Here is a 15,622-nt window from a genome sequence, read left to right as displayed (position 1 = left end):
TAGAGCTAGTTTTTAGAGCAAGAAATAGCTAAAGCACAAGATTATTATTCATATCCTTGTTCTACTTTCATTAATGTTCTATTCTCTCATTTAGAAATTATGATTAATACCTTTTAGTCAATTTCATTTCAGTGAAGAACTCCACAGAAGGTTGCTTTTATTTTACTATTATTATTTTATTTTGCATTTGAAAGATCTCTCTAGAGATACTGATTTTAAACCATAACTGGCTAGCTATTGCATTTGGGTGGATATTTGTGAATTCTTTTCTTAAAAAATACAATGCCCTTTGAAAAATGGTTTCAAATACCTGATCCAACAATTACCAGCTATATTATCTTGAGCAAGTTACTTAATCTTTCTTAGTTCCTAATTTAGAAAATAGGGCAAATATATGTAAATCAAGCTCATGTATGTAAAATGCTAGGAAACGCCCACCCCTGGCTTTGGAAGCAGTACGTAAATGTTAGTTACTATCATTAGTATTAAAATTGCTATTTCTAGTTTTATTCAACTCAAGTTCCTCCTACTGATCTGTTCTACAATTGATACTGATATAATGATTTTTTTTGTTTCCAAAAGAATAAATTTTACTCAAAACTGGGAAGACTAGATTGCACTAAATTAAGCAGCTAGATTTCCTACGGTATTCTTCCTAATCAGAGTCCCAGAATAAACAGTGATCACAAATATTTCAAAGCTACGTTTGGTTTTCTAGTTCTCAATTCAAATTCTAAATAAATCCCTAATAATATAAAGGCTGTAATAATTGTTTTCATATTATCATGTGAAAGCATTTCTAATCATGCCTGCATTTTTTACATTATTCCTTAAAACTACCCTTCACATTACCCTGTTTGTACTCCAGATACTTTCACTATCAGTTTCTTCTACCGTTCCAGGTGTTTCCCCACAACCAGATTTTCCTGATTGCTTAATGGCTGATTCAAATGTTAACTCCCCCATGGACCTTACCCTGTTCAGTTACAGAGAAAATCATTTCTTCCTTCTATGAAACTAAATTTCTATGGACAAATCATCTTCCACCTTCTGTTACGGCTATATAAAAGTACATGTATTAAGGACACATGTATTGAGATTCATGTGTGCTTGAAGGCAGGGGCAGGATTAACACTTGGCTTACTACAAGTCCCTCATAAACTTATTCATAGTAGACAGTGAATAAATCATTGTTAAATATAAAATTGTGGATGAATTCAGACTAAGATACATAGTAAGCTAAATACAACTGCTCTGATTATTATAAGAGGATATCTGAATTAAATGAATTTTCCACAAAAGTATTAAGTGATTGAGAATTCTCAGGAGATCCTACTCAAAGGTTTAAATAAGTATGATCAATAGATGCATCAATAAACAGTATACAGGTCTAAACAAAGCCATATCAGATCCTCTCACATTAGAAGTTAACAGGTGCTAGATACTTAGGAAATTACATGAACAATAGAGTCACTCTTGTCTAGACAAGTAATTAAAAAAACAGGTTTTAAAAAATAAGATCTGTTTGGCTTTCTGTATTTATTTTTCAGTATCGCCGTTTATCTAAACCCAATCACTTTACATAAGCTGTTCTTCACACTTGTATTTACATAATGTGAGAAATGAGGCTTCTAACAGTCTGTTTTTATGTAATTTTCCAGTCTATGCTTATCTCACAATTATGTGTGAACTGAAATCAAAATACCTATCTGGAAAGCTTAAATAGAGAAGACATTTTGGCATAAATGACCTGTTTCAAATAAAAGTTAGTTTTTTTCTTGTTTTTGTCTGTAGTCTCCATGTCATTGTCTTGATTCTTAGCCTCATATTGTATATTTTTCTCTTAACTAGTGGCTGCATTCTAAATTTTATTTTTCTTTGAAGTTTTAAAGTTTTGTTTGTAAACAGGAGAAAATAGTAATGTGGATAATTTATGCAGGGAATTAGAAAAGAAGGTGGCATATAATATGAAGAAAATGCATTGACTTGTTACTGATGAAGAAATTAAATTCCTTTAAGAAGAATTATTTGGTTAGATAAGCATAAAAAAACCTCATAGAAATTAATGTGTATGAAAATCAACAATGTTATTTCAGGAGTGCTGTTTTCAAATAAAGTGATCTATGGAGACACTCAAAGAGACTCAGAAAACTTCCTATTAATATTTTTAAAAACTTAAAAAATTGTTACATGGAGAGCATGTTAGACTGGTATAGTCCTCTTATTTTATTCACTTATAATACAACAGTGAAGGATACTGTCAAATCATATTCAGTTCATTAGTGTATAAATCAATTTGGGAATTGTTCAGATTTCAGTAAGATAACTGACCAATTTCCAATATGAAGGGCTAAACACTTTTTATTACATGAATCTTAGCTTAAATCCTATGCCCTTTTGTTGAAAAGGGTATTATTTCATGTCTGGGCTCATTTTTTTTTTTCAAAGTCTATCAAAAACTTAAATTCCGCTCAGATTACTCTTGATAGATCCAGAGAGGAACCATTTATTTATGTTGGCAGTGGTGATTGAAGACCATATTGTCACAGAGACTGAGCTTTACCTCAAGGTCAATTAGTTGAAATCTATAGGGAATTAAAATATAGTGCAAATAGAGAGCCATAGATGATAGCCTATAGATGAGCAGCTTAAATCAGCATTACCAGTGGAATAAGACAAATTGAGAAACAGTGTCTTCTACTTAACTGGTTAAGTTAGGTTAAAAAGAAAAGAACCTCAAATTTTATTGCCTTAATGTAAAAATCTGTATTTGTCACACTAACATGTACTTCATATTCAACTAAAAATGTTTGAAGAATCTTTCTGGTAAAACATGTTAACTGATCTTTCCAAGTTTTGTAAAATATTGAGTGTGAGGTTTTTAGTTTATATATTTCAATTCATTATTCCAACGTTTACATTTATTTCTACAATGATATTCTGTTACTTATCCAAAGCATTTACTGTAATGCTTTCAAAGGGATCTTAATTTTTGTTTTTTTCTATTGTTTTTATTTGTTATAGGCTTTCAAATAGTATTCTTTCAGACCCTCCTCCTTTCTTTTATCAAATCACCAATGACTTTTCTCTGGTCCTCAATACAAATTAAAAATATTATCCCAACCAGTGGCTAGTACTATACAGCTGACTCAAACTTCACCTTATAAGGTAAACATGCCACCTGAATAAGTAGTAATGCAGTATTTTTCTTATTATCTAGAAAAATAATCAATTAGTAAAGGCTATCTAAGTAGTTCCTCAGCATGTCTCTTTATATCTGTAAGGACAAATAGGTTTTAAGGGAGCTTAGCTCTTTGAAGGGCAGCTCATTAGAGGCAGTGCCCCTTCCTTTTTCATCACAGTATTTCCAGTGCCCGGCATTTGTAGGTGCCCAACTGATAGTTCTTTTATTCAAACAAGGTGAAATGGTCTTTTAAATACATATAGAAGAGCAACATTCTTGCTGACGTCAAAGAGGTGAGGTAAGATTCCCAGGGTGGCAAGAGTTGAATTTTCCTTATTACTGAAGCCTCTCCACATTAGCACATGTGAAACCAAATTCTTGACAGATTCTTATTTTATAAACCATGTATTCTAAATTAAAACTGTGGTCATAAACCTAGCTACCTCCGGGGCAATAGGGCAGAAGCAGTAGAGAGGATGAAGACACTGCCAACAGCTGTGTGAAGAGATGGGCAGAGGTTCTTAGTGAGGGGACCTAATGAAGAGGAGACAGATGACATAACACCATTTAAAAAGAAGTCTTGCCAGGCAGGTAAGCACAGAAATTCCTCTGTCAGGGGTTAGAAGGTGACCTCAAAAAACTAGATTTGAAAGAAAACTACATCTATTTTGACAAATGTGATTTATGTAGAGGTGTTTAAAGGTTCTGATTAACCTGAACTATTAAGTTTAGTTCTATCAAAGTAGAAGCTCTGACTGAGCAGGACACTGTTCACTGATTCCAGGGGAAGAAAATGTGGCGATAGAAGAGATACAGAGAGGGTTCGATAAAAATGGAAGCATTTTTCTCTGAGGTTAGCTATGATTCCAAAATGCTAAAGGTGATTAGAGTAGAAAAGGGCCTGGCTTCCTCTGTTTTAATCACGCTGAGTACTATTCACGGTCAAATGTCAGGAGTCTTGGCCCCATCCCATCCAGCCTTGCGGCTCATGGGACTAACTCTGCTGTAGTAGATCTGGGATTTTGAAATCAAATGCATTTTCACTCTCTGCCTCCATTCACATCCTTTACATGAAGAAATTGAGTATCTCTGGGGCACTCAATCAATTGTTGGGTCCCTGCTAATGCTGACATTTTGCTATGCTACCTTCAGAATGTATACAGCAATTTTTATCCTAGGATACAAAAGGCATTTCTGGGCATTAGGGCGATGCCTGAAAGCATGCACAGTTGGCCATCCATTGGTCAGGATAGTAGTCAAATTTCTATGAAATGTGCCGCTCAGTATATGCCCCAGAGTCAGAGAACAGGGAATGTCATTGTCTTAGGTCCTTACAGATTAGCACCTGCAGTAGTTGAAATGAGCTTGTGTGAAGTGTGAACCCAGACTCCACCCATCAGACAGAGAACTCAACTCTTGTGTCATCGTAATAGGACAAGAAGCACGTGAAGAAATCTAGGTAAAAACTTACTTTACTATCAAAGTTAACACAACATGATAACACAGCAAATTCTTATGACATGCACATTGCAAGTCAATGTGCATTTTGATAAGGTTAACTTTACCATATCAATAGCATGCAATATCATAGAGGACACTTAGTAAGTAGAAAGTTTAGAGTATTTTGTTTTACAGTTTTTTGGGCTTTGGAAAAAACAGCACATTAACCAACAGCACTTCATATCTTGTATTTTAAACTATAGAGCACACCACCTGAAAAGATTAAAATAATCACAGCAGAGCTCTGCATCACCACAGTAACTTACTGGATGACAAAAATCTCCTTTCGTCTAAAGAAAAATGAAGAGTATCTGGAAGTAAAGATTCGTCATTTATTTAGTATGAAAACACACTGCAGTATTTTTGCTTTGCTGCCGTAAGAACATGAGCAGTAAATATCTTAAATTTCGTTCTACTGTAGGACATTTCTCGTCCCAAATTCACATTTTGTCCAGACATTTCTTATTTGGATTCACATATTTTTGCCATTGCTTGCAAAATAGTTAAGACAGAAGTAAAATGAATGACCAGAATCTGTCAAAGAACTGATGGCAATTAACATGCTAACAATTTTACAAAGAATTTCATATATCAGTCAAATTTTTTGTATTCTTACTGAAGTCACAAGAATTGTACTACTATTTTCCAGTTTCTGCAAGATTGAACCTACACTAAAATGCCATCATTCCTTTGCCCCATATCACTAGAGAATAAGTAATTCAAAAGAAGCAGTTCTTCCCTTAGAATCATTCTCTGTATAGAAAATGCTACTTGAAGAAGGATGTCATGGGCCCTTGTCTTTTTAAGTGGGTTTATATTGATTTAATCTAGTATGCTTCAGAGTTAAATACACACACACACACACACACACACACACACACAATTATAGGTGTATGTTGATACTTCAGAATCAAACTGACCTGGGATCATCTTGGCTGTCCTACTTACTAGGTGCATGACCTTGGACAGTTACCTGAATTCTCTAGGCATCTTTTATTTTTCATCTGTAAAGTGGGGATAAGAGTACCTACCACAAATGATTGAATGAGTTCGGTGAGATCATTACATACAAAATTTAACAAATAGTAATTGCTCATAAACAGTAGCAATTACTATGTTAGCAAACCCTGGATGTGAAAGTAGACTGGGGTCATTCTTAATTTTACAGATATTATAAATAACAATAATAATACCAAATGTATTCTGATTTACAGTTTACAAAACACATTCATGGGATTCTTTTGAATGGTAAGCTTCCTGAAGGCATATATATTTAATAAAAATTTGACATGCAAACTTCTAAAGTTATTGAAGAAAGAAAGATACTCTTAAAATAGCCAATCAATTGTTTGCTTCATTTTGTTGAGAATTTTAATTCCATTCATGATTACTGGATTGGGCCTTAAGTCTTAACATAATGCACCATTACATTCACTCAACTAAAATAGGCAAGATAATTAGTATGGAATGATGCCTAAAATTTGGGGGAAAAAATTGAGGACTGGAAGAAAAGGAGTATCTGTCAAGTAAGAATAGTAGTGACATTGATCAATATTATTTTTTTTTTTCTGATTTAGTCACTGAAAGAAACAAAACTTCTAACTTAAGTGTAGAAAGGAGACAGTGAAAAATAAAAAATTTTTAGCCAGTAGTATCTTTATCTTCTGAAAATTTTGTTGGGTTATTTAATTTTAAGTTTTATAACTCTCTTGGGAAGGTAATCTGTGTTACAGTTAAATTAGTTAAAAACAAACCACAGGGCCGGCTAGGCTCAGCAATGTTTTTGCCTTTTAAATTGTATCTTTATTCTTTTAAACTTTCCCAAGAGTTTAATCCTAGATTTAATATGGGATTTATTTTGTAGAAGTATAGATAATCTATACAATTAAAATACCAGATTTTTTCAACTTCATTGGATCTTTTTTAATTGAAGTATGGTTGAATTACAATGTTATGTTAGTTTCAGGCGTACAGCACAGTGATTCCATTTTACATGTGTGTGTATATGTATATATATTTTTTCAGATTCCTTTCCCTTAGAGATTATTACAAAATATTGAGTATATTTCCCTGTGCTATACTGTAGGTCCTTGTTGGTTATCTATTTTATATATCATAGTGTGTATATGTTAATCCCAAACTCCTCATTTATCCTTCACCCCTTCCTTTCCCCTTTGGTAACCCTAAGTTTGTTTCTATATCTGTGAGTCTATTTCTGTTTTGTAAATAAGTTCATTTGAATCTTTTTTTTTAAGATTCCACATGTAAGCGATATCATATGATATTTGTCTTCGACTTACTTCACTTAGTGTGAAATTCTCTAGCTCCATCCATATTGCACCAGATGGCATTATGTGGTTCTTTTTTATGGCTGAGTAATATTCCATTGTATGTATATGTGTGTGTGTATATATATATATATATATATATATATATATGGCACATCTTCTTTATCCATTCATCTATTGATGGAAATTTAGGTTGCTTCCATGTCTCAACTATTGTAAATAGTGCTGCTATGAACACTGGGGTGCATGTTATCTTTTCAAATTAGAGTTTTCTCTGGATATATGCCCAGGAGTGGGATTGCTGGGTCATATGGTTACTCTAGCTTTATTTTTTTAAGGAACCCTCCATACTGTTCTCCATAGTGGCTGCACCAATTTACATTCCCACCAACAGTGTAGGAGGGTTCCCTTTTCTCCACACCCTCTCCAGCATTTATTGCTTGTAGATTTTTTGATGATGGCCATTCTGACTGGTGTGAGGTGATACCTCATTGAAGTTTTGATTTGCATTTCTCTAATAATTATTGATGCTGAGCATCTTTTCATGTGCCTCTTGGCCATCTGTATGTCTTCTTTGGAGAAATGTCTATTTAGACCATCTGCCCATTTTTTGATTGGTTTTTTGATGTTGAGCTGCATGAGCTGTTTGTATATTTTGGAGATTAATCCCTTGTGGGTCACTTTGTTTGCAAATATTTTCTCCCATTCTGTGGGTTGTCTTTTTGTTTTGTTTATGGTTTCCTTTGATGTGCAAAAGCTTTTAAGTTTAATTAGGTCCCATTTGTTTATTTTCATTTCTATTTCCATTACTGTAGAAGGTGGATCAAAAAAGATATTGCTGTGATTTGTGTCAGAGAGTGTTCTGCCTATGTTTTGCAACTCTGCTCTAAGAGTTTTATAGCATCCGGCCTTACATTTATCTTTGGACTTTCTATCCTGTTCCACTGATCTATATTTGTTTTTGTGCCAGTACCATACTGTTTTGATGACTGTACCTTTGTAGTATAGTATGAAGTCAGGGAGTCTGATTCCTCCAGCTCCATTTTTCTTTCTCAAGATTGCTTTGGCTATTCGGGGCCTTTTGTGTTTCCATACGAATTGTAAATTTGTTTGCTCTAGTTTGTGAAAAATGCCATTCATGATTTGATAGGAATTGCATTGAATCTGTAGATTGCCTTGGGTAGTATAGTCATTTTGACAATATTGATTCTTCCAATCCAAGAATATGGTATATCTTTCCATCTGTTTGTGTCATCTTCAGTTTCTTTCATCAGTGTCTCATAGTTTTCGGAGTACAGGTCTTTTGTCTCCTTAGGTAGGTTTATTCCTAGGTATTTTATTCTTTTTGATGCAATGGTAAATGGGATTGTTTCCTTAATTTCTATTTCTGATCTTCCATTGTTAGTGTATAGAAATGCGACAGATTTCTGTGTATTAATTTTGTATCCTGCAACCTTGCTGAATTCATTGATGATCTCTAGTAGTTTTCTGGTAGTATCTTTAGGATTTTCTATGTGTAGTATCATGTCATCTGCAAACAGTGACAGTTTCACTTCTTCTTTTCCAATTTGGATTCCATTTACGTCTTTTTCTTCTCTGATTGCCATGGCTAGGACTTCCAAAACTATGTTGAATAATAGTGGTGAGAGTGGGCATCCTTGTCTTCTTCCTGATCTTAGAGGAAATGGTGTCAGCTTTTCACTGTTGAGTATGATGTTAGCTGTGGGTTTGCCATATATGACCTTTATTATGTTGAGGTATGATCCCACTATGCCCACTTTCTGGAGAGTTTTTATCATAAATCGGTGTTGAATTTTGTCAGTTCTTTTTCTGCATCTACTGAGATGGTCATATAATTTTTATTCTTCAGTTTGTTAATGTGTATCACACTGATAAGCAGATATTGAAAAATCCTTGCATCCCTGAGATAGATCCCACTTGATCATAGTATATGATCCTTCTAATGTATTGTTGGATTCAGTTTGCTAGTATTTTGTTGAGGATTTTTGCATCTATGTTTGTCAGTGATATTGGTCTATAATTTTTTTGTGTGGTATCTTTGTCTGGTTTTGGCATCAGGGTGATGGTGGTCTCATAGAATGAGTTCAGAAGTATTCCTTCCTCTGCAATTTTTTGGATGAGTTTCAGAAGGATAGCTGTTAATGCTTCTCTAAATGTGTTGTAGAATTCGTCTGTGAAGCCATCTGATCCTGGACTTTTGTTTGTTAGGAGTTTTTAAATCACAGATTCAATTTCAGTTCTTGTAATTGGTCTGTTTGTATTTTCTATTTCTTCCTGGTTCAGTCTTGGAAGGTTGTACCTTTCTAAGAGTTTGTCCATTTCTTCTAGGTTGTCCATTTTATTGGCATACAGTTGCTTGTAGTAGTTTCCTATGGTCCTTCATATTTTTGTGGTGTCTGTTGTAACTTTTACTTTTTTGTTTCTAATTTTATTAATTTGGGCCCTCTTCCTTTTTTTCCTGATGAGTCTGGTGAAAATTTAATCAATTTTGTTTATCTTTTCAAAGAACCAGCTTTTAGTTTCATTGATCTTTTCTGTTGTTTCCTTTGTCTCTATTTCTGCTCTGATCTTTATTTCTTTCCTTCTATTAATTTTGGGTTTTGTTTGTTCTTCTTTCCTCTGTTTGCTTTAGGTATAAGGCTAGGTGGTTTATTTGAGATTTTTCTTGTTTTGCAAGGTAAGCTTGTATCGCTATAAACTTCCCTCTTAGAACTGCTTTTGTTGCGTTCAATAGGTTTTAGATCGTCGTGTTTTTGTTTTCATTTGTCTCTAGGTATTTTCTGACTTTCTCCTTGATTTCTTCAGTGATCCAGGCTCAGCAACTTTAAAGAGATAGGTCTGCGTTACCAGTGTGTGTATGCTCATCTTGCTAATATTTCCTCCTAGAAATGTTTCTCACTTCATTGTGTTAATGGCTGTGTTTTGAAGGAGCCATCACAAAACGTTGTTTTGTTCATTTGTTTATCAAATAGCAAAACCCAAGGGTTATTTTCTAATCTGGTAAATGTGGGATAGATGAGCACAAATATCAAGAATTCTTCCCAAGAAATAAAGCTTGCATTCACTAAACTTATATAGAAAATGTGCATAATGAAATGATGTCATTATCATTCCAAATAAGAACTTAAAAAACATTTTCTTGGCATATCTCTGAATTTTCTCGTGGATTTATAGAGTATTAAATCTTTGAATTTTGTTCTCTTTCAAGAGAAGAAGAATGAGAGAATTCTTCAGGTTCTTTGTGAAATAAGATATAATCAAATGATGAGAGTTTATACATATAAAAATTATAGGACAAATCTTAAAATGCATATAAATATATAGGCAGATATAAAATAAATAATTTCTTAACCACAAAACCCTAAATCCTGAAGGGGATTTAGTACCAAGTATTGTAATGACCATTTTTGGTCAACTAGGTGACTCCCTAAAGTTAATATTTTAACTACTGATTAGATATTTTATCATTTCTGTTATGGACATGTGAAGACGTATAACACTGAGGAAAACCGCAAGTCCAATTAGCATCAAGAAAGTAGGCAGGTTGGAAGAAAAAGAATAAGCCTATGCCTCACGTATAAAGAGCATATGTTAATTGGGTAGATTTAAAGGAAATTATCTAAGTTCCTTCTTGTAAATCACAAAGACATATGGCATAAGTTACTCAACAGTTTGGAAGCTAACTCCAGCTCTTTGGTTCTTCTGTCTCAGAATCTACCATTAGTCTTTGTGGCTCTACCCTCATCAGACATGTATGGCTTTGAATAGATTTAGATTTTCCAGCACCTGAAATACAGGTTAAGAGCTTTAGAGCTTCAGTGAAGAGTGACCACGTGCATATGTGCACATGGCTAATTATGAATCTGTTAATTACTGTTTTTTCTAGTCTTATTGTCTAATGTATTAGTGACTTTATTAACATGAAAAACCTTCAGTAAATAATAAAGCTGGAGATAGATCTCTATAATGAAAAGAATTACTACCAAACCACTTGACAGTTATTTTAATAAGTTTCTGTAATAAAGCAAATCATATTAGTATGTGCCATTGGAATTACCAATGAGAAAGTTTTTACAGTCACGAGTACTAGAATCATAACAAGTAAATGAGAAAGCAAAAAGCATGAAAACTAAAATTTCTAAGTGTGCTATGACTAGTGGTAATACATACCCGTTTTCTATATGCAAAAACAGATAAAATTGTTTGAAATATACTTTAAAAGCAATTGTACATCCATGTACAAATAAAGTGACATATATATAAATAAACAAACATGGAACAGGAAAATAAATGAGTCAAGGTTAAATAAGGCTGTCCCTGAATTATAAGTACCCGATAATAAACAATCTATACAGTCTTTGCCCACCTTTTCCATTAGCTGTCATGACAGTCATTGTTTAAAAAATATATATCTTATCCCTTTTTGATAATGGCTGTGTTCAGCAGTGGAGTAGGGGGCAAGCTGTGAAAACACATAGAGCTTAGGGGATCTGACCTCACATAGCCTCTATAGAATGGTAACCTCCTCGAAAAAGAATACTTTCTCCAATACTGACTGGCTTCTTTTTTCACTGTATTATAACTCCTAAAGATCTACTTACTAGAGACTTTTGGGGGATTAATAAAGAATCTTTAAGAAGTGCTGTAAAATTGTTTGGGCACTTAGAAATTCACGTTTATGAACAGATTCAACTAAATTGTTCAAGAAACTAAAATTAATTGCACTCAGAGATTTGAAGTTCTATCCCTTGTATACTTTCACTTGTAGAAGAAAGAGATGGAGATCCCAGGCCTGAACTCAGAAAGGAGTGTGGAAAGGGAGTTGGGCCCACAGGGGTAAAGGAGAAGAAACTTCCTTTTACTGCAGTATGACCCTTATAGAACTGAGACACAGAGCCTAATACTAGTAATGCTCTATTGTTGCTATGATATGATTTAACTTTGACAGGTTACCCTGAAAATCGGTTGATCTTTCATGTGGAAAACTATGTCCTGCTTAATATATAACCATCTTACACATAGTCTTTGGAGCACTATCCATTTTAGATAGGAACAACCTGTATTGGAACATAAACAAATGTAGATAAATATAAAGAGGTTTTCATATCCAACAAACCAAATTTCTTTGTAATTTACTGATAAAACTGAATAACTTTCATTTTGTCGCATTTGGAAGGACCCTGCTTATCAGATGACACTTCCCTCTATAGCACGTATATATACTTATACGTATATCTACGTATAGCACGTAGATATTTTTAGACATACTGGAAATATTTTTGCAAAGTCAATCTATCAGGTAAAGACCAACTTTGGTAAATGACAACTATAAATAATTAATTCCTTTTTAAGTTTAAGACCTTTGATGCCATGTTTTCAGTTGGTAACAATTTCTAAAATTCAGCACAGCTGTGCAGGTACTTTATAACAACTGTCATGTGCTTGTAAGCATCACAAAACATTGGATCTCCTAAGAATTGGAACTTGTTAAGACGATCTGATGATAGTTTTTTCTTTTTCCAAATTCTTAATAAAACCTATCAATCACTGAACAAGCAAAAAAATAAAAAATAAAAGAATTTGGTGAATTATCTTAATATAAGTTTTTCAAATGTGCCAACATTTTGAATAATTTATCTTTACAATTAAGCATTCTATTTCCAATACATATTGATGACATATTTAGTATACATATTTTTACTTTTCCTTTCAAAGGTAATTTTAACTTTGTATTTAATTCTTAAATACTAAGCAATTTAAAAAAATGAAGTGTTAATACACAATTTAGACTTCTAATGTCATTTTATACTAAAATAAGGAGGCATAAGACAGGCTTTTATAAAAACGATATAAACAATATCAAGTGGTTACAAATTTAATTTAAATTTGTGATAAAAAATGTGGACACCTCCAGGAAATCCAATGTAAAAAAAAGAACTGTCATCTGAAGTGAATTATTAAATATAATTTTAAAGATTTAATGTGTACAAATATTTGTCTCAGGAAAAAAAAGCTTGGTTGAACATTATAGTCCAAGGTTCCTATTGAACTCGAAAGTACTAGGAAGATTGATTCTCCGAACACCAGTGAGAAGTGTGTAGAAGATGGAGGTCACCCTTTGAAAGAAGATCTCTGCGACCTGTGTAAATAGGAGCCCCACAAACACTTCCAACAAGCATAGGTCAGAATAGGGTCATGGCTCCGGGCCCTCTGGACCACTGTTCGCCCAGAGGAGTGCTCACCGCGTTAATCTCTCGTCCTTCAGTTCCAGGTCTGCCACTGTGATGAGCTGATCTAGGTTGAATTTAGTGTCAATAATTTCTGCATCCCGAGGAGAATATGTCCCACCTTCTTTCTGCTTCTGTCGAATTCTAATAAAGTCCAAGAAGGGAATATCATAGAAAGCATATGAAATTATATTTAGTTTTCTTAAGACATTAGTCAGATAATTTCTTTGTTGGGATCACTTCCCTGAGTATGTTGCAAATTTGCAGCTACTCAACTCTTTCCTGTTTTAATTCCACAGAATGTATTCTATAATTTTTTAACATGCTGCTTTTAATGAGAATTAGTTCATCAAGGCCTGAGCCATTGGCACATTTAAAATACAGAGCAAATGAGACTGAGGCTGTGAGCTTGTTTCTCCTCCCTCAAGCTGTCTCATATGTTTGTCATAAAAAGGAAATATGCCAGTGTGGACATAGCTCACTGCTATCAGCACCAGTGCTAAAAGACAATGCTCCGTTGTTTTTACATAACGTGAAAATACATAAAAATGTGTTTTGAATTGTCTCATTGGCTTTTATAAAAATATTGTCAAATATGTAATATCTAAGTATAATATAACTATACAGATTATGTAATCTAAGAATATAATATATAACCAGAAAACTCAGGTTCAAAATTAAAATCACATGCATCTGCGAATCAAATCAAAGTCTCTTCATTTTGAGCCCTTTTACATGTTTATTTTTATATGACATAGTACGGTATATTATAAAGTAATATTTAGCTATTCTATGTATCTTTTGCACTTCAAACATTTAACATTTATTATGATTTATGTGTTGAGGATGATATAGGAAGTATAAAATATGGTCCTTATCCTCAAGGACATAATTTAGTTGAGAAGTAGGATCTAAATGTAGAAAAAGCATAACAAAAGAGAAAAAAAGTCAAATTACAACTCCTAAAACAGTAATTGATTAGTTATAAAATGTTATATAAGTGATTACAACTATTAGTATTTAGAGGAAATAAAAAGTAGGATTTGACTTGAGTGTTCCAGAATCAGAAGGAGGAGGAAGCACATTTCCAGCTGACTGAACAAAAGCGGAGTTGTATGAAAACTGACGGAATGTTCAGGTGAGAACAGACTCTGTTGGCTGAAGAGCCGTATGTAGGAAAGTTGCAGGGAATAAGAGGGGCCCATTTCCTGCCCACAAAACGAGTTCATCCTATAAAGAAATGATTTTAGAGCAGGAAAACGGTATCAATATGGTGGATGCACATCCCTCAGGGACAAGGACCATATATTACACAACGTAACTTTAAAAGTGCCTAAAATAACGACCGCCTCTCACCATCTTCTGGCTGAATCTGAGAACACTTTCTGGTATAAGAAAAATATCTTTCAAGAGCCCTTCAAATTATCCATCAAAATGATAATTTAAAAGATACAAGATGAAACAGAATACAGGACACCATTCTTCGGATAAAATAGAGCCTATTGAGCTACTTAGGAAATTAGCATAATAGTTATTTTTACGAATGTAAGGTCCCTTTAACTCGGCAATCTACCTTATGAAACTAATTTTAGGATCACAACTAAGGCTTCCCCTGAGGTCCTGTAAACAAGGGAAATTTTAAGAGACTGATACCGAGAATTTGAAAAAAACACTTGGAAAACACAGTACAGACATTTTGATAAAGTAAACGTGAGAAAGGGGCCCACCGTATAAGGAAGTTGGACATGTTTTAAGTGTTCTTACTGGAAAAGTGATCTCTTCTGTATAAAATCTGAAATTCAGACCTGATTAAAATATTTTTCAATTAAACCTATCAGAGTTATAAAATATTCAAAAAGATGGAGAAAGCCTGGCAGCTTCTGCTTTTGGGTTACCACTTTGTCTCTCAGCTCTACGTCCACACTTCTTTGCCCTGCTTTGTGATACTGAAGTTAGACTCTAACATTTCTCCTTTGCCAGCTGGCTAGACGTTAAACTTTGTCAATAGAGGACACTGCAGTCATCCTGCAAGGCAATAGGGACAGGGAGATACTTCCCTCAAGTGTTCTAGCGCTGCAATATTCTTATTCATTGTGGAAGCCCAGCAGCCCACCTGGGTGAGCACTAGCTGCCTCTTAAGTTCATGCTCTCTGCATCAGTGAAGGATTCCAGGTAGCTCCAGCCCACCCACGCGATCAGGCAAGAGTGGGCTGCTTCCACTGTCCGATTCCAGCCTGCCAACTCTCCAGTAACGATGGGTAGCTTCTATAGATCAGCTCCAGCCCTTCCTCTGTCATATTTCTTTGCACAAAGGTAGGTGATAGGGCTGCGTGTGTCTGTGGTAGCCATTCCATGTCAAACTTGGGAGTGAGATTTCTTCTAGTTCTTTGTTCCTCTATTGT

General features: G+C 34.1%; 1 protein-coding gene across 2 annotated transcripts in view; it reads right to left on the bottom strand.

Moving 5' to 3' along the window:
- PTPRQ (protein tyrosine phosphatase receptor type Q) overlaps positions 1-15,622 on the bottom strand; it is a gene marked incomplete at its 5' end in the record, with an annotated part of 251,914 nt that overhangs the window by 28,083 nt on the left and 208,209 nt on the right. For both annotated transcript variants that reach the window (XM_082665174.1, XM_082665173.1), the window contains one exon: positions 13,236-13,364. In XM_082665174.1, coding sequence (XP_082521300.1) covers positions 13,236-13,364 — 129 coding nt within the window. The remainder of the gene's footprint in view (positions 1-13,235; positions 13,365-15,622) is intronic.

The sequence above is a fragment of the Grampus griseus genome (assembly GCF_964374135.1).
Source record: "Grampus griseus genome assembly, chromosome: 11".
NCBI classification, from domain to species: Eukaryota; Metazoa; Chordata; class Mammalia; order Artiodactyla; family Delphinidae; genus Grampus; species Grampus griseus.
The sequence above is the reverse complement of the archived record's forward strand: the minus strand, read 5'-3'. Positions and strand labels throughout refer to the sequence as shown.